Source organism: Eretmochelys imbricata, chromosome 11 (genome assembly GCF_965152235.1).
Source record: "Eretmochelys imbricata isolate rEreImb1 chromosome 11, rEreImb1.hap1, whole genome shotgun sequence".
Classification (NCBI taxonomy): domain Eukaryota; kingdom Metazoa; phylum Chordata; order Testudines; family Cheloniidae; genus Eretmochelys; species Eretmochelys imbricata.
This window is the reverse complement of record NC_135582.1, coordinates 68165750-68186684: the sequence shown is the minus strand read 5'-3', so window position 1 is coordinate 68186684 and position 20935 is coordinate 68165750. Positions and strand designations below refer to the sequence as shown.

At 38.4% G+C, this 20935-nt stretch overlaps 1 protein-coding gene across 1 annotated transcript in view; it reads left to right on the top strand.

The window, feature by feature from the left end:
- BARD1 (BRCA1 associated RING domain 1) overlaps positions 1 to 20935 on the top strand; it is a 61374-nt gene that overhangs the window by 8228 nt on the left and 32211 nt on the right. Inside the window, exons 4-6 of the mRNA XM_077830404.1 lie at positions 5988 to 7015; positions 18538 to 18618; positions 19993 to 20165. Coding sequence (XP_077686530.1) covers positions 5988 to 7015; positions 18538 to 18618; positions 19993 to 20165 — 1282 coding nt within the window. The remainder of the gene's footprint in view (positions 1 to 5987; positions 7016 to 18537; positions 18619 to 19992; positions 20166 to 20935) is intronic.

Here is a 20935-nt window from a genome sequence, read left to right as displayed (position 1 = left end):
ATAGAAGGCTGCAGGAATTGAAGATTTACAAATTGTGGTAATCTAGGTTGTTTTGCCACTCCTGCTCGCGCTTGGAAATTAGTCACTTCCTGTAGATGTGTGTCTAGTGGAACTACCTCACAAGTGTTAAGTTAAATATGTCTGTGCAGGATCAGACCTTTCTGGTTATGATGGTAATTTGCACAATGCAGATCAATGTATTTTTGCAGGGTTCCAGATGGGTTACTAAAGACAATACAAATAACAATTATAGTAAAGCCACAAAAAAGTAACCCTTCATGCCAAGGCTTACTTTCAGCCACATTTTTGTCCTGTGGCAATAAGAAATGGACAAATTTCTATTTTTGTGGTTTTGCCCTTTGCATTTTTTGGGCATGTAGCAAGGCAAATTGAGCAAGTCAGCATTCTGCTTCCACATGCGTATGTGGAGTAATTTTGGAAGGGGCCTTCTCCATGTAATTGAGGATGGGTGGAAATCAGGAGCAAACTGTCTTTGCAGGCAGAGATTTGGTAACACCAGCATGTCGGACAAAGATGAGTTTTGGGGCAGTTTTTGTGAGTGGAGGGCAGGAAGGTGGTTATGCTGGAAGGCGTATCAGACTCAACTATTGCACATGGATGCCAATCCAGGAAAGTACTTAAGTGTGTTGGGGGACCAGCTGTTTTTGAGAGAGCCTGCAAGACACACAGAAAAAAGTGTCTGTCCTGGACTCCTGCTGTTGGAGCCTCAAGTGAAAAACTGGATCCAGAATATGGGGGTCTCTTTTGTTAGGTAGTGCGCATATTCCTCAATGGTGATCTGGGCCCCATTGTCCTTGTTGCTATAAAGGCACCTAGTCTGATAACCCTTGCGCTGAAGATTCTCCAGTCTAAATAGACCAGATGGGGGGTTGGGAGAAAGGAAGGGGTTTTTTTAACCCTCATTTTAGTTATTGAGTGGCCTGAGGTCCGAGGCAGAACTAGGGGTAGGACCCATGGCTGATTTCCAGTCCAGTGTCTTAAATGATAAGACCAGCCTTTGTACGCTGTGTAGTTGTAGCTGTGTCAATCCCAGGATATTAGAGAGACAAAGTGGGTGAGGTAATATATATATAATTTTTTTTGGACCAACTTTTGTTGGAGAGAGACCATCTTTTAATATTTACACTTGGGATCCTGCATTTGGAGCCAGTCTTAAGCAACATACAAGAAAACAAAGTAGTCAGATCTCTGCAGACTTTTGTTGCCCTTGAGTATAAGTGACTGGTAGTACGTACACCTAAGTGGAGGACTTTCATTTGTTGGATTTGAGCATGGCTCTCTCTTTCTCTCAAAAAAATGCCATCTCTTTAACCACCTTTTTTATACCACAGATATGGAGAAGAAATCTGCAATTGTAAAGTAAGATCTGCATTGTGTAGACTTGAATCTGCACATCTTAAGAAAAATTAGTTAATATTGGAATTGTGTTATAAGAAATAGCCTGCAGGTGGCAATACAGTTATTAAATGTGTTAATGGGACAGTTAAATTTTTAATTCACATGTTATTTAATTCAAAATTAGAATACCTTAAGAATTTATCTTGTTTAGCCAGCATTGAATCTATGATGCTGCTCCTTAAACAATTAAAGTATTTTATGAAATCTTGAATACAAGTAATTGCGACATAATAAGAGCTTGATTATACCCATATAGGGCACAAAATGGAGCATATAATAGAAAATCAACTACTGTGCCTGCATACCAATTTCCATCTCTTCTATCTGTGCATTAAAGCATGCCATATGTCTAGTAGAATTGCACCTTAACTGTGTTCTTGTCTTGATGTTCTCTAGATTTGTACATGTACTCTCTGTATATTATGAAGAATTGAATTTTTTGAAGACGTCTCCTAGAACTACAAAAAAGTTTCACTACTAACCCCTTCACCTGAAGTATTGTGTATGTTGCTGCAGTTGCTAATGACTTTTATTTGACTTTCAATACTCTTCTCCCTTTCCCAAAATACAAAAGTCCTCTCCTCCACTGGGAAGGAGGAGATAAACTGCTCCTCTGAATTATTATCATTAACAGCTCTGTCATCCCCCATAGTTGCAAGACTTTTTTGTCTCACCATTTTTGACAATTCCCCTTCCAAGTGAACCTTATTACCTGCATTTACTAGAAAGTATATAATTACTGTAATTAAGGTGGGTAATTAGGAAGAACTTGTCGAATCATGAACATAATGTATGGCATACTAGAGATAAAGAAGCCTGATTTACAGTAATACTTTTCAAAATTAGCTTCTAAATACTTCAGTAGATTTTCTCAGTTCAATGTACTTTAAAGAGAAGAGATTCTGTCATAAATTTTCCTGACAACCATTTATAGATAATTTTATCTTATTCTTCATAACACAATATACCTTAAACTAATAGTTAAATTGAGGTTTTTTTAAATTCTTTCCATTTTTATATTAAACCAGACTTTACAGCTGTTGGTCAGATCCTGTTAAGCACACGTTGATGCTGGTGGGCAGCAAAATAGATTACCTTTGATTAGCCTTTATAGATCACAATTTAGTTTCCATATTTTGATGTGGAGGGAAACATATCGGATGCCTTCTGTAACAGATTACATTGCATTTTGTGTGTGTTGTGACATTTTTCATAATAGCGAAAGATGAGTGTTTGAATAGCTGGAATTTCTCTCCCCCTCCTACCCCCCACCCCACCCGTGCTGAATACTTAACTTGCAAAATAATCATTCTTCAGTGAAGGCACTAATGTTGCACAGATGGTACCAAAGCACTTCCCTTTGATTTTTAATAAGGGACTAGTTGTCAAAGAGATTTCTCAACTTCTGTTCTGAAACCCATAATAGAGAATAATTTGAAAGACACACAATGTGCATCATTATATTCCTTTGATGCAGATTAATGATAGCTAAGACACATTTTCTAATTGCTTCTTTTTCCTCTACAGTTTATTATTGCATTACAGCAAAAACTTGAATATGGAGCTCTTTAGCGATAAGTTTCTCTGTACCTCATAATATTTTTGTCTGGTCTGAATCATTTTACAGTCCACAGAATTGATTTCTGTTAAATGTCAACGTTAAGAAACTTGGCTTTATTATGTGAAAATAAACCAGACTTTGTGAATAGAGATGATTCTGTTTGTTTATCATGTATATGAATATTATGTTTAGCATATAGGTAATCAAGACCAAATTTGCTGGAGTTATTATAGGCTGGTTTTAATATGGGTACAGTGGGTTGTTTTTTTACATTATTGTAATTGCTTTAGGTAATCCAGAATTAGCAAATTCTGCTGTGTTGATCTGTCTGTCCTATTAAATAGATAATTTTTAAATTTTGGGGTGAGATATAAGTGGAATTAAGAATTAACTTTTAAACAAATACAACTAACTTTCTTCTTTTACATTAAGGTGCAAATTGTATCAACTTTTTGTTTCTATCTTGGAAGCAGCATATGATTCCTTTGGATCAAAATCTACTTGCAACTTTTTCTGACGGAGGCTTAATTGAGTGTTCTTAATTATTGTAATGGCCTCTGTATAAATGACTGTGAGAACTTCCTTTTTGTAGCTAATATACAATTCTTAAATTGTAACATAGATCCATGTGAATGTCCTTCTGCAGATAGAATAGAAGGAAATCGATTGTCTTCCACCCCTACTGAACACGTGTTAATCTGGGATGGGGTTACAGAAAGGAGGAGTTGAGGGTTCAGTGTCTCAGGTGTGTTTCCTCTCTCACAAAACTCTGAAAGCCTCTGCATCTGCATCATAGAATATCAGGGTTGGAAGGGACCTCAGGAGGTCATCTAGTCCAACCCCCTGCTCAAAGCAGGACCAATCCCCAATTTTTGCCCCAGATCCCTAAATGACCCCCTCAAGGATTGAACTCACGACCCTGGGTTTAGCAGGCCAATGCTCAAACCACTGAGCTATCCCTTGCCCCCTAAAAAGGAGTAGAGTTGGCACTTGTCCTAATTGTCTTTTCTCCCCCATGTGAGAGTCCCTAAATAGGTAGGAGAGTGAGTGTTGTTGCTTTTTTCCAGTAGCCAGGTGGAAAGATTCACCTGTAGCTGATACTACTAAGCAATGGTTCTTCTGAAAGATGAAGCCTCTGGAGAGGATCCAGGGACAATACCTTGTAAGAGTCTAGTAGTCCCCTTCCTAGAAGCTAGGTAGGTGGCTAAATTTCTATGGCTCATCTTTTATATTGGCCTGTGGCTAGTAAGTGTCTGGAAATCTGGGAATACTCAAATTTTCTCAGAGTATAGACCACATTTAATAGTCTTTTGAATGTATCTCCTCCTATTAATAATCATGCAATATCCATATAGCAACTGAAGCAATTGCTTATAGGAAAAATACTAGGAAAGTATTCAGTGTATTTTCAGCATTCTTTTAATGCAACTAATCTAAAATTGAGGAGTCTGACTTCCATGTGACCAGCCAGCCCTCTGTTTACTGTCAGTAGTCCACAGATCAGTTTGAGAATCTCTGTAATCCATTTTCCAAGCACTACTGATGTCACAAGTGGTACATCTGAAGCATAACATGCTATGCAAATATTTAATTATATTAATACTGCTTTAGAATTTGTACTACTGAAAGATAGTGCCTGTCATCACGATATCTCTAGGACTTTTCTCTTATTGTGCTATATGTGTTAAAATAATCTGGGCTGGTACAAAATCTCTACGCACATGACTCTTGCAAATTTATAAAAAGAAAAGGAGTACTTGTGGCACCTTAGAGACTAACTCATTTATTTGAGCATAAGCTTTCGTGAGCTACAGCTCACTTCATCGGATGCACCCGATGAAGTGAGCTGTAGCTCACGAAAGCTTATGCTCAAATAAATGGGTTAGTCTCTAAGGTGCCACAAGTACTCCTTTTCTTTTTGCGAATACAGACTAACACGGCTGCTACTCTGAAACTTGCAAATTTATTTAACTCTTGTTCTCTAGTCCAGTGCTTCTCAAGCTATCTGATGTGTGGTACCGGCAATTTTTTTCCCCAATGTGCACGCAGACCAGCAGCTGATGGCTCATGGACCGGCATCGGTCCGTGGACCACCACTTTGAGTAGCACTGCTCTAGTCCATAGAGATGAATGGTAGTTATATCAAGGTAAATATTTTAGAGTAGACTCTGCTAGTTGTGTAAACAGTGAAGACAAGATGAAAGTAAATATCTGCATTTTATATTGTGCATCTGTTTGCAATCAAGCCATTCCTTTTTTAGATACAGTTATTAAAACAAAATTGGATCTGAGATCTTATAAAGGTTAACTAGTTACAGGATTTGTCTCAATTTTAACTTTCCATCAAACCCATTCCTTAAAGTAAGTGGAGAATCTATAATGCTGTAGTTGACAACCATCATGCCTATATACCGTAGCTATTACTGGATATTTAAATGATTGATCAGCTAGCCTGAGGTTGCATTGTTTTTTGAAGTAAATCTCGGCCTAATGCCGTATGTTTCTCTTTTTTTTTTTAAACTGAATCTCCACATATTTAACTACACTTAATTGGAGGGATATGTAGGGTAATTTAGCTAAGGATAGGAAAGCCTTCTATCTTGAAATATCATTTTTGAAGATTATTGGAAGTATTTGTTTTGGTGTTTGACTGGTATACTGCAGAGTTTTTTGCAGTTTTTCATGTGAATTTTGTTAAAAGTGAAATTATCTCAAATTCCTTTCTGTTGGAGAGTGGGAAAGTAGCATGCCTGTCTGGTATCCATAAACTTACTACTGCTTGAGTTAGCGTGAGTGCTGCTACTAATTCTAAAAATAGAAGATATGGAGAAGACAACATTATGGCTGGAAATTGAATGCCCTGAAATAGAAGTAATACATTTATTACAATCTCATGACAGGCTTCCATTTTTAATATTCAGAATTTTGATTTAGTTCTATTTCCAGAATGGTAAACAGCTGATCTTGGCCTTAAAGCTCATTTTTAAAAATCCCTGTTTCCTACCAGATTCTGCAGAAGACTTGTTCACATCAGTAGGTCCTGATCATGAAACAAGAAGTAAGAAGAGGCAAATAAAAATGTGGTTCAGCCCACGCAGTAGGAAGATCAGGTGTGTGCTAAACAGCAGTTCCCTTCAGAAGCAGAATCAGCTGGTGACTAATGGTGGCAGCATTCACCAGGGCCCATCTTCTACTTTTGACTTCCTTCCTTCTCCTCCTCAAGAGAAGCCTTCCAAGATGACCAAGGATCCACCACCACACAGATCGAAGAAAAAGCTGAAGAAAAAGAGTCTAGCGCACATCAACCAAGTATGGGGTATAGAGAAGGAAAAGCAGAAAGAGGGCAGTGGAACTGAAGGGGAGACCCAAGATGAATTTAAAGAGAAGACTGTGACCTTTTGCAGCCAGCCATTAGTTTTATGCAGTCCCGAACCAAATAATATGGAAGAGACAGTAGGACAGGAGTCTGTAACGGAAACCGACCGTAAGGATGGAAGTGTGTCCCACTTGGAAATGGCCACACTTGTAAAACCCACAGAGGATAAAGATAGCTCTGCACAAGTTAACACAATGAATACAGAGAAACCTCTGCCATCAGAAAATGAAATTACTCCTTTAAAGCGCAGAAGGCAGCAGTCCATATCTTCCACTGTTTGTCATTCTAAAAGACTGAGAAGAAGTGACCAGAGTGCTGATACGCACTCAGTCAACCAAGGTGTTTGCAATCCTGCGGTAACTGCCATGAGCACTATTAAAATCTCTCCAACTATTAAACATGGAACTCCAGTTCATATCTCCTCTCCTGCATTTAAACTTACTGGTGGCACTGTATCAAAGACAAGAAGCTCTGCAATTTTTCAAGAAATAAATAGCCCTTCACTTTCAAAAACTCCCTCTACCCCATTCACTTCAAATACTCATAATCAAATGGAAACCACACACAGTCCTTCCCTCTTGAAGAAGTCTCCTAGTAATAACACAGCTACCAAAAGGAATCACAGAGGAGAGACCTTGCTCCATGTTGCTTCAATCAAGGTAGGACTTTCTTATTCTTCTGGTTTGAGACAATGGTTCAATGGTCACTTTAAGACAAGTGCAGATGTTTTTCAGACTGTCACTTTCAAATTGCAACATTAGTTCCATATCTCATGTTTTTCTGGGGCAGGGCCAATTTTTATGGTTTTGCTGTTGTATAGATCACCAAGTGTAATGAGAGTGTGTTAACACTGCAAAAACAAAACAAAAAAAAGCCTTATGGCAATGAGTCTCGGAGCTGGAGGTCAACTGACTCAGCCTTGTGGTATGGGGCTACAAAGAACAAAGTGTAGATGTTCCCACTCAAGTTGGAGCCCGGGCTCTAAGAGTATGTCTACACTGCAGTTAAACACCCATTGCTGCCCTTGTCAGCTCGCTCCAGCTTGGGTAAGAGCCTGTTTAATTGCAGTGTAGACATTCAGGCTCAGGCTGGAGCCCAAGGTCTGGAGCTGTCCCTTCTTGCAAGATCCCAGAGCCCGGGCTCCAGCCCGAGCCTGAATGTCTACAGCACAGTTAAACGGCCCTGTAGCTTGAGTCAGCTGGCATGGGCCAGCTGCAGGTGTTTAATTGCAGTATAGGCATACCCTGAGACCCACCCCCTTTGCCAAGTTTCAGGGCCCGGGCTCCAGCCCAAGCGGGGACATCTGCACTGCTGTTTTCAGGCCCACGGCGTAAGTCCTGCAAGCCTGCTTCAGTTTGCCCTGGCTCTGACGCTCGCTGGGGTATGTCCTCCCCTCTGGCCCCTCCACCCCCCTTTTTTTTCCAGTGTAGAAATACCATGGGTTCTCCAAATTGATGTCAAAGGTGTGGTTCTTGCAGCTATTACCCTTGGAGATTTCAATGTATACTCCTAGATCGGCTAGGATTGTCTTGCAATGACTTCCAGAAAGTGATATCAGTCTAGGCTTTGTTCTAAAGATATTGTATATGCCAAAAAGTTGAATGTGTGATTGACATTGTCGTTGGGTTTATTTTGGATATTTCAAGTCTACCCTGCTAGGTGGCCTTATCAATTAATTGGTTGGCTGTTCAAAGAGCACATCAACACTGGAGCTAGATTGTTTAAGTATAATTAATGTTGCATGAGACTACCTGAATACTGGTATTGCCTAGGTTTTGAGATCTTGACTTTACAGCACTAATAATAATCTTCTAATATCACTTTTTAGATGGACTTTTTATGGTTTTCTTAAACACAATTGAAAGCAAAAATTCAGTCATAACTGGTAGACAGAGGTAGATTGCTGCATATCAGGATTTTTGTACTATGTTCCTGTCTCTGGGAGGAGAGGGGATGATCTGATGATTATAGCAGGAGACTGAGAGTTAGGATTCCTGGATGCAATTTCATTTTTTTAACTATGCTTTGCATTTACACAGTGCTCATTCATCTGTGATCAAACCTGCCAGTTTCCTTGACGTTTTACAGTCAGAGTCCCTCTGTCAGCTTCTGTGGTGTTACAGTGGCATGCTCCTATTTCTTTAAATGGATTTTTCCTCTCCCTTGTTACTGTGTGAAAGACCCACACAAACAGGAAAAACTGTCTGTACTTAGTTAACTGTTTCCCCCTGTGTAGTCATTGTTGTCAAATTCACTAAATAAACAAGAAGGGGAGGGATATTTTTTTCATTCTCTTTTTGGCTATAGTAATCATAGGTGTTCTAATAGCAGTTAAAACAGTTTGACATAAATGACCTTTTTAAGTTTGTGTCCTCTTGAGAGGGTGTTCTTTGTTTTCTGTTGTACAGCTCCTCAAGTTCTCTTTCGGGGGATCAGACAGAGAAGTCTCACATATGGAAAATTTTGGTAATGTTATCTGGGGTCATTTCAAAGAACTTGTGCTTTGTGCATAAGCACTTTAAATATATTTTATATTAAATCATACATAAAAGATACAGTCTCATCAATAAAATGCCTGTACCTCTAGAATTGATATACCTGTAAACATCCTGACATTGACACACAACATTTCTATTTGTAGAGTCAAAGAATTTCCTTGATAAATAACTGTTTTCTTCCTTTCATGGAGGCATTATAGCAATTCTCACCTGCTGCTTATGAAACAATTCTTCCATTTGATTAAATGGAAGTAGAGCCTATGGGTTATGAGTACAAATCCTCTGTTTGAAATCATTTATACTTAATTAGTCATGGTAGAGAAAATTATATATTGTAGTTAGTGACTTGAGAGCTCTAAGGATGGTCCGGCTATTACTCCAGTTCACAGGTTCAGCATACTCATCTTTTTTATTATTAAAATGCTGCTTACAAACTATCCCTGTATATTTCCAGGAGGATTTTTTGAAAGGATGCTGTCAGGATTGATTGTCCTAAAATTGGGCCTATCTTGACAGCTTTCCCACACTTTTCCTTCAAGATTGCGGTATGTTCAATGTATTTTTGAGATGGGAAAAGAGCAGCTTTATCGTGAGATTCATAGTAAACTAAGAGAAGTCAATAAGGTGCAATTATCAAGGTACAGTTTTCTTGATGTTTATAGTCAGTGAGCTAAAAATGGAAATCTGGTGCTGTTCCCCATTAGTACTGGTACAATTTTTCTCAATTTTCTTTATTTGCATTAAAAAACCACCCAGTATTACTAATTATTGGTTTAATTAGATGGGGCTTCTCCGTTGCCCTAAAATAGAATGTGACTGCCTTTAAGTTCAACAGCTGAAAAAAGGGAGAATGATCTTGTGTTTAAGACGTGCAACTCAACTGAGAAGACCTGGGTTCAATTCCCAGGTCTACCAAAGATTTCTTGTGTGACCCAAAATTACTAGTTTAGAGTATGTCTGCACTGCAATTAGAAACCCACGGCTGTCCCATGCCAGCAGAATTGGGCTTGGGGGGCTTTGGCTAAGGGACTGATTAATTGCAGTGTAGACATTCAGGTTGGACCTCAAGCACTAGGACTCCCCCACCTCATGGTGTCCTAAAGCCCACGCTTCCTTCTGTGCTCAGAGATCTACACTGCAGTTATATAGCCCAAGCTCTGCGAGTCCAATTCAGCTGGCACCGGCCAGCCTGGTTTTTAATTGTAATGTAAACATACCTTTTATCTATCTGTGCTTCACTTCCCCTTCTGTAAAATTAAGATAATACTTTTTCTTCCACACTTGTCTTATGTATTTAGACTGTAAAATCTTGAGGGCAGCAATATCCTGTATTAAGTGTGCATACTGCTGCTAATGCAGTGCTCTAGGAACCCCTGTAATACAAGCTGTGGTGTATTTAAAACTGTTTAAAATTACAAGCTATGCTTTAAGTTTTAAGGGGTTTTTGAGTCTTGGTTGAAGGCAAGAGTGCACGTAGGGAAGCATGCGATCTGGGTCTTCAGCAGTCGGTCTGTAAACAGCCAGGTGAGCTGAATTATGCTTCTCTGTCTTAGGGCACAGCCTGCTTCGTGTGTGTGTGTTGATTCTTGTGTTTTATGGTTCTGGATTCAAAGAAGTAAAATAGTGTTATCTTGCAACCTTTGAGCAAGTGATTTTGTGTGTGTGTGTGTGTGTATATATACAGTGAACTGAACATAACAAACAAAAAGGGGAATTGAGTAATCTCTGTACTTGACTTCTCATGTAAATTAGGCTAAATTAGAGAATTTTAGACTATAATACATGTAAGGTAGCCCAGTCAGTGATTTTAGTTCCACAAGCAGAATGAGTTTTTCCTCAGTCTTTCTAACGTTGTTTTTCTGATTTCTTCATTCACCCACGTTTGTCAAATTGTCACTGTAATGGAAACAGTCTTCTTAAAAAAAAAAAAAAATCAGAATTAAAACTAAATTCTCTGGGACTTCATTAATTATAAAATCTATATTATTTTCATTAGCATGTAGACCCTAATACATTGCACTTAATGAAAGTTAATTGAGTTTTACTTTTTTTGTCTTTTTAAAGGAGATAATTAACAACATTATCAGGCATTAAAATTAAGTATATTGTGCTATTCCAAATCAATCGAAGCTGGTAGAGTGTGTGGCTGTTTCCCATTTTACTACTTCTACACTAATAATAAACATACTAAAAGCAAAATGGTTCTGAAAAAAGGTTATAGAGTGGATGAGCTTCATGCTGAACTGCATTCATAAATTAGAATGAACGTAGCTATTTGCCTAGTGAACTGAAATCATGTTTTTTATTACTCTCCATACTCATTAAAGGTAAAATTTCCAAGTAGTTAAAGTGCAAAATGTGGTCTTTTATACTTTTAAAATGATCTAAACGGTTGGGGAAAGCCCCACTCCATCACAGTCCTCCCACATCTTAATTATCTAAATTCTTCTATTACCAAACATTAGATCAGAGAACTACTGCCCTTCATATGTGGTGATCAAAACACGGGAACTTGCACCTCTTGGCTTATAATTACACAGGGTTTTAAATTTGGCCTGGAATTAGAGAATCCTGTAAACTCCTTGCATAAACTTCCCTTCAGATAAGATTTTGCGTGTATTTTTCCTGCAAGCTGAAGGGCGACTGGGTAGGAGAGACTGTACAGAAGGCTTCCTAAGCAAAAGCAGCACTAGTATAAAGTCCAGCAAGAGGAAAGAATGATAAACCATGGGGTGGGATGAGGACAACACAGATGCATAGCACATTTAGTTTGGAAGAGAGTTTGAGCTTTATGCCATAAAGTTTGAGCTTTATGCCCGCTCTCCGACTCTGGGAGTAGGAAGCAATTTACATGTATTTAGGTGACTTTATTTTAATTGAAGGAACAGTGTGGGACAATCAGGACTTGCTTTGGGTGTTAGTAAAAAGATTACTTGGCATCTATCCTCTCTATTCCAGGGATCCTCAATTTTTGTGTATCTGTCTGAGTTTAGTCTGCAGTACTGGACCCTTTACTTTCATGGTACTTGCATTTAGTGCAGTCAGGACTGTTGGGTAACCCCCTCTGAGCACCTGAGCTTTATCATGTATCCTATAGGGCTGCATTTCTAGAGAGATTCAGACGCATAAGGTATAAACCTCCTTTCACAGTGCTCCTGAGCCTAAAGTTACTATGTCCACACTCCAAACTCCTCTATAAAGTGACTTCTGGATTCTGTTTCAACAAGTTCAATTTACCAGTCATCTCTCCCCAAAACCTCAGTATTTTTACTGAGGACAACTAGAGTGGTTAAGTTTTATGTAAAAAAGGCAATCAGTTTAAATACCTAAGCCACATAAAGCTTTTTCACACAGCAACAGTGAAGAAAGATCCAGTTCTTTAAGAACTGGAAACTGATTGAAAAACCCCAGGAATTGGCAGGGTAACTCAGAAGCAGGTGCAATACCTGCTACTGCCTTTAATTTGTTTGAAATTGATTTAATCTCTTGATGTCGATTCCGCATGAGGCAGGGTAAGGCCGCAACCACCCCACTCCATGTGCCATACATAGCAGAAGAGATTTAAAGTTGATTGTGTCCTTTTAAATCTAAGTGCTGTAGTAATACTAAGCAGACTATTGTAGACAATAATTTCCAGGTTTTTTCAAATGAAATTTACACCTGATGGCTTAAATGTATTTCAGACAAATATAAAAGCCTCATAACTACTTAAAATATTGAATTTAGAAATAAAAGAATTGACCATGATCACAGCAATCTTTCCCAAATATTAGTGCTGAATGTAAAATTGTTTCCAGTGTTCTACAAATATTGCTTTTTACAGTGCTCAGTCTCTGTGACTTGTTTTAGTTATGAGACGGGAGCTTAACTCTTCTTGGATGTTTTATATTACAAATATATGTGCTGAACCACCATGCTCATTACTCACTAAATGATCTGCTGGTGAGGAAATTAATTTTAGAGAAATCAGAGGTGATTATTTTCTTTAAAGTTTCAGTCAGAGCATTCACAATTACTATAAGTTCTCTAATTCCTTGTCATCCTCTTTCTCCGCTTAATACAAGTTATAAATAAGATGTGGGAAAGCAATAAGAGCTGGTGGGGGGGAGGAGGGGAAATTGGGTTGTTTAACAGTCAAGTAGTTCAGTCATTAGATCAAGGTATTGGGTTCTTTTGTTTGACTTGCAATATAGTAAAATCACATGGAGCTTTAGAAAATAGAGAGGGAGTAGAATTCTGTGGACTTATTCCCTGGTCTCAGCTTCAGTCTTCTTCACGTGATACTCTAATTCTCATTGTACTTCATTTTTTCCCACCCTGGCACTTAATATTACCATTAACTGTAACTCACTGGTTATTATAAGGATGCTGCAAAATATCTTTAATAGAAGTAGAAAAGGGGGGAAATTTTATAAAATAGTTAAAGGGTTGCTGGCTGCTTTTCTTAACCATCTGTCAGCACTAGCATTTGATACAATTGATATTAGGACTTGAAAAAATCCACTTGCCCATGCCAAATGGGAAGCTTTTCTGGGGAAGTGCCATCAGCATCTGCAGAATCTAAGGTTTCATTAAAAAAGGGGAGGAGGGGACCTGGGGCTGGGGGTAATGGTTTTGAAAATATCCTTTTCCTCGTAAACCAATGCAATGCTGTCTTCTAGATTTGCAGATAGGTGGCTCCAGTGCCTTTCATGCTGCTGTGCTGCTTGGAGCTTTCCCAACCTGCAGCATAGTGAAGGCTAACCGGAGCTGTGTAATTTTTCATTGCTGCTATTCACAATCTTGATAATAGCTTAAAATGGCCTTCCCTTGGTCTGTCTCCAGCAGATAATGGTGCCCGCACACCCTGTGATGGTTTTCTTCCTGTACACAAACTAGTTAGTTCTTTGGGGTGTTATTCACTCTTTAACAATAACCCCCCCCCCCATTTTTTACAATATTAGCTTTAGCTAGCTAACCTCTTTTCCTGTGTCAAACATATGAACATCAGGCAGTATCCTCCCAAGTAGGAGAATCCCAAGTCTTTCCAATAAATTTGTTGGGCAGAGGCCTATATTCTAAATTGACCAAGGTCAGAGAAGTCCAGCTCAGTGAGTTACATAAAATTACTCAAAGTCAGCAAAAGTGAGAGACTGAATTAGTCCAGACTAAAAGGTCTACTCGTGTCACCCAAAGGTTAAGATCATAACTAGTAAACAAAGGAGAATGGAATCGGAAATTAACAACCCAAAATTGGTGGGTTGGAAACAAGGTCTAACTGGTGGACAAAAGAGGGGATGGGCTATCCTGTCCATTAACCCCCAGGTCCTTTTGAAAGACTTCTGGGGGATCTAATGCTGAGAAATGGGTGGACTGTAATGAGTGAGCTTTACCATCATTGCTGTTACGCCATCATCTGTTGGGACCCAAGAATCCATCATGACACCATTGGACATCTACTGTCCTGCTCCTGAGAAATGTCCTAAACTGACCAGGCAGGGCCAGAGAGACGGACCCAGATGACATTGCCACCTTCACAAGCTTTGGCTAAATCCTGAGCATCACCCGGATCATGAGATTTGGGTTTCTGCTGTCAGCTCCCGCGTGCCATGTTCCTTCCTTGTCCATCTTTTTTTCTTTTCTCATCACTCTTTTGCCTTTTGTTTAATAAGTCTGGCTAAGCCACCCAAGAAAGAGATTTACAACACTGCTGTGAGCCTGCAACCAGAGAGGCAGCTCTAAGTAATGTCTTAAACAGCCTGATGCTGAGATGCTGATACAATTTTGCCAGGTCTCAGAATGGCTGGTAAGACTGTGTGCTGCACGTGTTTCTCCACAGCCAGGGTAGCAGGTAAGCGTGAACACCACAGAAACTCCATTTTCTATCTTTGTGATTCTTTTCTATACCCTTTTGTGGCTATTTGTCCTTTTTTTTGTCGAAAGGAAGCAGGATCGGATTTCAACATCAGCTCCAGCCCATCTCAACTAACTTTTTTCTCTTCCCCAGATGACCATCCCCGGTTGTTACCATAATTAATACTATCTAAAAGAATGTCATACAAGGTTTTCCTTCTGAAAAAAAAAAAAACTGTATACAACTAAAAGGAATAAGAAATATTGTTAAAATGAAATTCTTACTTAGTACTTTACAATTCAGATGCTTTAACTATTTTTCCTTTTTTCTGTAGCTTTAATAAAAGGTTATTAAGGATAGCGCTATGGGACAAAGCAGGCTGAGGTGGCTATACTTGAAGCCCCAAATCATATTTCAGTGTTTAGTATTATGTAATGACAGGGTCATGTTAACACTTTTGACTCTTTGGGCCCATTTTTTCCATTAACCTTAACATAACAAGCCCTTGCTAGCGTAAGCTCAAACAGGCACAAAATATTTTAGTAGTATCATACCTCAGTGCAAATATTGTGTGATAGAGGGATTGATGACTTATCGTAGTGTCACAGAAACATGTAGAATCAAGCAAATAATTTTGTATCTGATCTTGAGAAATTTAACTTACTTTAAAATAAAAGCCAAAGCAAGTTTTCTGTGCTTTTTAGTTAAATGAGTACTAGATGGTACTCTTGAAACAAAAAATATGTATAGATGGAGACTCCTGTTGTGTTTTCTTTGCAGCCGGTGAAAACTGTCAAAAGAACATTAAATTATCACTCATCTTCCTGATTCCTTCCAATTGGAGATGGACCATATATAGAATCAGATCCTCAATTGGGGCTCAATTCTGCCAGGTGCTGAGCACTCTGGCCCTGACCCAGCAAAATGCTTAAGGCACTTGCTTACCTTTTAAACATGTGAATTATCCATTGAGGTCAATGCTTAAAGTTAATTATGTTGTTAAATGTATTGTTGGAGCACTGTTGGGAGCTTGGAACCTAGCAAGATTGAATCCCTAGTATATGCCAGTTGAAGATCTGTCCCCCCCTATTTTTTCCTTGCATGTTTCTTTTTTCAACGAGTATTCACTGTGAAGTAGTTGAGTGCATTTTCAGAACCTCTTAAAAGTTCAGGGTGCAGAAGACATAACTTCCATGGGTCTACTAACATGCCCTGCAGCTGTAAATTTAAACTTTAATTTCTGGCTGTATTTCCTCTGTCAGTCTCTAGGCCACAAACAGCTTTCTTAATGCATCACTTCTAATCCTGATTGACAGTAGCTGTTCAGTCATTGTGCATGTGTGTAATCAAAATGAAAGCTCCTCTCCCATTCCCTCCACTTTTATTGTGAATTGTAAGTGGTAAAAAAGAGAAGTTCAACCTCGGTAACAAAAATGGATTTTTTTTCTCATTTCCAGGGGGGAAAAAAATCCCACTTAACTCCATTGTAAACTGAGAAATATAGTTTTCTAGTTTTACTCTAACACTTTTTCATTCTGTATATGTTGACAGTACTTCTAGTACTTCTACAGAAAAATTTTACTGTAATAATTAAACTAGAATTTTATGGATTTGTAATATGAATGTTAACATTCTGAGCAGTTAATGTACCTAATGCCCACACCAGATTCAAATTATTTGTAACGGCTCTAAGGGAACACTGCAAAAATATCAACCACTGTTATACATGTTTGCAAACTTAATAATTTTAAAAGAGAAGCTCAAATATCACTTACCGTAGATAATTCTTTTTATCCATGGGAAAAGCTCTGTTGCACTGATCACTGTGTCCAATGCCTGTGAAGATTTTCTCTTTGTACATGGTTTCCACTTGTCTCTTTCCTTGAGACCAAAAAATATTCTAACTAAAATAGTTTTTTCTTTAATTGCTTAAAATATAACATTTTGCTGGGGTTGTGATTATAATGCATGGAACATATCTCTGTTATATAAATTCAGTTGACTGATATAAAACCAGAGCCTTTCAGCATTTTATGTGAATGTTGAGTTAATATTTCTTTTATCAGTTGCTGGTTATTTTTCTGCTGAACAGAGTTTGTTGTCTTGGAAGAGTTTTCTTTGGTTGTAAAGAATGAGGATTAATGCTATTCTACATTGTCTCAGAAATGTTCCCTGATATCATAGAACAGGTTTGATGCTTTCCTTCATTTGGTTTATTACTGTGCTCAATTTTGGGCCTCATATTTGTTGTTCCTAAAAAAAGAGGTGAATTCTAAGTTATGTAGTGGGATAATGATCGGGATCTCTTTCAGTTAATATACCTGATGGCATGAGAATTACAGCTATCGCATTGTGATTCAGGTATTAACTTCTTCCACAGCTTTTTGTTGAGAGAGAGAGCTGCTGGTTTTTAACCTTTTTGGGTTCCCTTTCTCTGCACTTGAAGCCCTTCCTTGTTTCAGCTTTTGCCATGGGGGCAGGAGATTTTGTTTTATTCCATATTGTGTCTCTCTGAGTTTGCAGTTCTGTCTTCCACTTCCAATTATTTTTCTCTCCTTTCTTTGCCATCCGTGTAGCCTTAGGTTTCTTGGTACATGGAGTTCTTACTTCTCCCTTGTGGTTTTTCCTACCTTGTCTCTTCTTCTATAGGTCCCCCCTTCTTTCTTTCTCCTCTTGCCTCGTTTTTCCCTCTTCCCATCTTAGAGTTTGTAGCTGGCAGTACAAATTTTGCCAAGGACAGTTCTAATAAGACTTCCCTGGGGACTGTACCTTGACACAGTGGGAAGCCTTATGTGTTCCAGTGACCGAGAGCTATGCTGGTGGGAGTTTTAACTCCTGGTAGGGCCATCAAGCTGGACAAGTGAAAAGATAGGAACCAAAAGAACCACAGTCAACTGGTCCTCGAGGTTGGGGTTGAGTGATAGGGCAATAACATATTCTCATAAAAATATTAAGCGATAGAAGCACAACAAAGTAGCCATTCCAGCGAACAGCATTATAAACAGGGGTGAAGGAGCCTTGTTCATGCTCTAAGCAATGTCTGACTGCACAGGTTCAGAATTCTAATAAGCAGGGAGTTTGGGAGCTGTTAAGTCACCCAACTTTAACCAATTTTATGTGTATTCTGGTCAATTGTAGCTTATATTTTTCTAGGCTCCTCCTTCTACTCCCCATAATTTCTGTCTCAGGCATTCCCCTTTCCTTCCTGTATTGCTTCCACCTCTGTGCCGTAGCAAAACTTCAATATCTTGTTGTGTTCTGCCAGAATGGAAATGAAATTATGATGGTAGCATAACTGCCAATGATATAAGGGTGCTGGCAGTTTTAACATGCATAATAATTGAAAGATTAAATAGAAATACTTTCTCTTTGCTTTTCTTTCAATATTTTAGTCATGCAAGTTGGATGTTTCTAAGACAGGCACATAAATTGGGTTCACTTGTGCATATTTCTAGCTAGTCATTTAGATTAGTTTGACAAAATTTTTGGTTTGAAGGACATGTACCTGGTCTTAATCCTTGCAGTCAGTCTTAGCCAATAGATTGCAGTCTACGCACACTTGTCCAGTTATGTATTCTGAATTATTTATAGTGTGTGAGATGTGCCTTATTCAGTCTGCTCCTGACTTAAATAAAGCTTTTAGGTGTTTCTGACTACACTATACTAATAAACAGTGTTTTTTTAAAAAACAAGGAGTAAAATTTGTCAGGTTGACATTGTCTAAATGAAAGTCTTGATTTAATTGTAATCAAAATGATGCAGCTGCTTATTGTTCTCTCCCATTTATTTTTCTCTTTGTTCTATCTATCCTTCCTAAGATGTTTAGCAATGATTTTTTTCCCCCTTCTAGGGTGATGTATCAGCCGTTGAACACTTACTGAAAAATGGAGCAGACCCCAATGTTAAAGACCATGCTGGATGGACACCATTGGTGGGTATCAACATTCTTCTGATATTTTCATTTTTGTCTGTTGTCCTTTCCTCCACACTTCCATTTTTTACAGTTTGTTCTTTCCTGCCCCTATCTTTATTGTATCCAAAACGTAAAGAAGACTGAAAGAATGAGTACTTGTGGCACCTTAGAAACTAACACATTTATTTGAGCATTACAGACTTAAAAGTCACAATTATTCAACAAAAAAACTTCAGAAACCGATTCCAACGAGAAACAGCAGAACTGGAATTAATCTGCAAACTGGACACCATCAAATTATGCTTGAATAAAGACTGGGAGTGGATGAGTCATTACACTAAAAAACTATTTCCCAATGCTAATCTTCTCCCTATTGTTACTCACACCTTCTTGTCAACTGTTTGAAATGGGCCATCCCGATTATCACTACAAAAGTTTTTTTCTCTCCTGCTGATAATAACCCACCTTAATCGATTGGTCTCATTAAGAGTTGGTATGGCAACCCCCATTTTTTCATGTTGTGTGTGTGTGTGTATCTCTATATCTTCCTACTGTATTTTGCACTGCATCTGATGAAGTGGGCTTTAGCCTATGAAAGCTTACGCTCAAATAAATTTGTTAGTCTCTAAGGTGCCACAAGTAGTCCTCGTTCTTTCTGCTGATACAGACTAACACGGCTGCCACTCTGAAACCTGTCATAAAGAAGATGATTATGAGAAATAGTCTTCATTATGGCAATGCGAGAGTGCTCTTCCTGTAGAATCATCCCACCTCTCATCAAGTGTCAGTATTCTCTATCACTTTTACCATCATATTCACCTATGATTTCTTAAGTGTGCAAAATGCTCTCTTTCCAGGTTAGAGTGCAAATACAGTTTTTTGTAAGTCTTGTCAACCGTTAATTAGATCTGTAGTTCCTACCATTTTGGGTGCACATTAAATAGTGGAGTTTGAACTTTGGTTACCAACAGGTATACCTTAGATATATTTTTGTATTCTTGCATGCTTGAATTTCATTAAAAAATTATAGGTAGTGAGTGCTAATCCCTTTTCATCCGCTGCCTTTTTCTCCCAAAGAGCATGTTTGACCCTAGTCGATAACTTGGAAGGCATTCCTTTATAGTCGTCTTTGCACACCACATGGTCTGTGTTCAGTTCCTCTGTGCTCTTTATCAATGCCATGTTTGAAAAGATAATTACTCATGATGGCCATTGCATTGTCAAAATTGAATAGTATCTCCATATCATGCTGCCAGTCTGAGAGATGCTATGAAAGTGAATGCATTAACTCATAGTGACAAACATCCATTATTAAAAAAACATTCTGTACTTTAGTTAAATTTTATGTCTTTTTTTTTTTCCCGTGTGCTTCTTGTCAACATCACCGGCTAGCATGAGGCTTGTAATCACGGGCACAGGAAGGTGGTGGAGCTATTACTACAGCACCGGGCATTGGTGAACACTACTGGGTATCAGAATGACTCACCGCTTCATGATGCTGCCAAGAATGGGCATATGAGCATTGTTGAGCTGTTGCTCTCACATGGAGCCTCCCAGGATGCAGTGTGAGTAGCTGTGTAATGTTGTTTTGTAATTGACATCTTTATTTCAAAATTGATGTTGCTGGTGAAAGTCCAGGATGTAACATTGAGTAAATTTTGATCCAAAGCTCTTAATACAAAATATATGGTTTATTCAATGGGAGTTTCTTTTTGTGTTCAATTACACAATGCCCCTTTCTAACTTGGATGTTATCTTTTTTGCTTAGGCTTCAGGATTGTCCTAAGCTTTTCTTTATGAAGTTTGGAACAAATCCCAAAGTTTGGGCTTTAAAAAAATAAATTAGCATTAAAAAAAAAAATCTGAGTGGATAATGGAGATTATTACTGATATTTTAAAAAAGTACTTCCATTTTAGCTATGTATATTTCTGGTGAGTTTGCTCTATTGATACGCATGTAGCAAACATCTGGAGTTGTAATGTGATTGATACTGACTCAAACACACAATAATTATTCATGGATTTATCTTTCTCGTTGTCATCACATCAGTTGAATGAGATGCTGGGTTGTTCATGTCATGCTACAATGGCAGTAGCGTTGCTATTTGTATCAGCAGCTACTGTATACAATCTGTAATCTGGTACCATGCATGTTGTCGTAAATGGCATGTGCACATTACATGCTTGTAGAATGTAGCCTTGTTCATGTCTGACTTGTTTGCTGACGTATGTACCTCCTTGGCCATAGTGTGAAGTGGGGATAAGGAAGCTTTAGTAAATTAGCTAGTTTCAAATGTTGTAAACTTGTTGAAGTTCTGTTACAGAATGGAGGTAT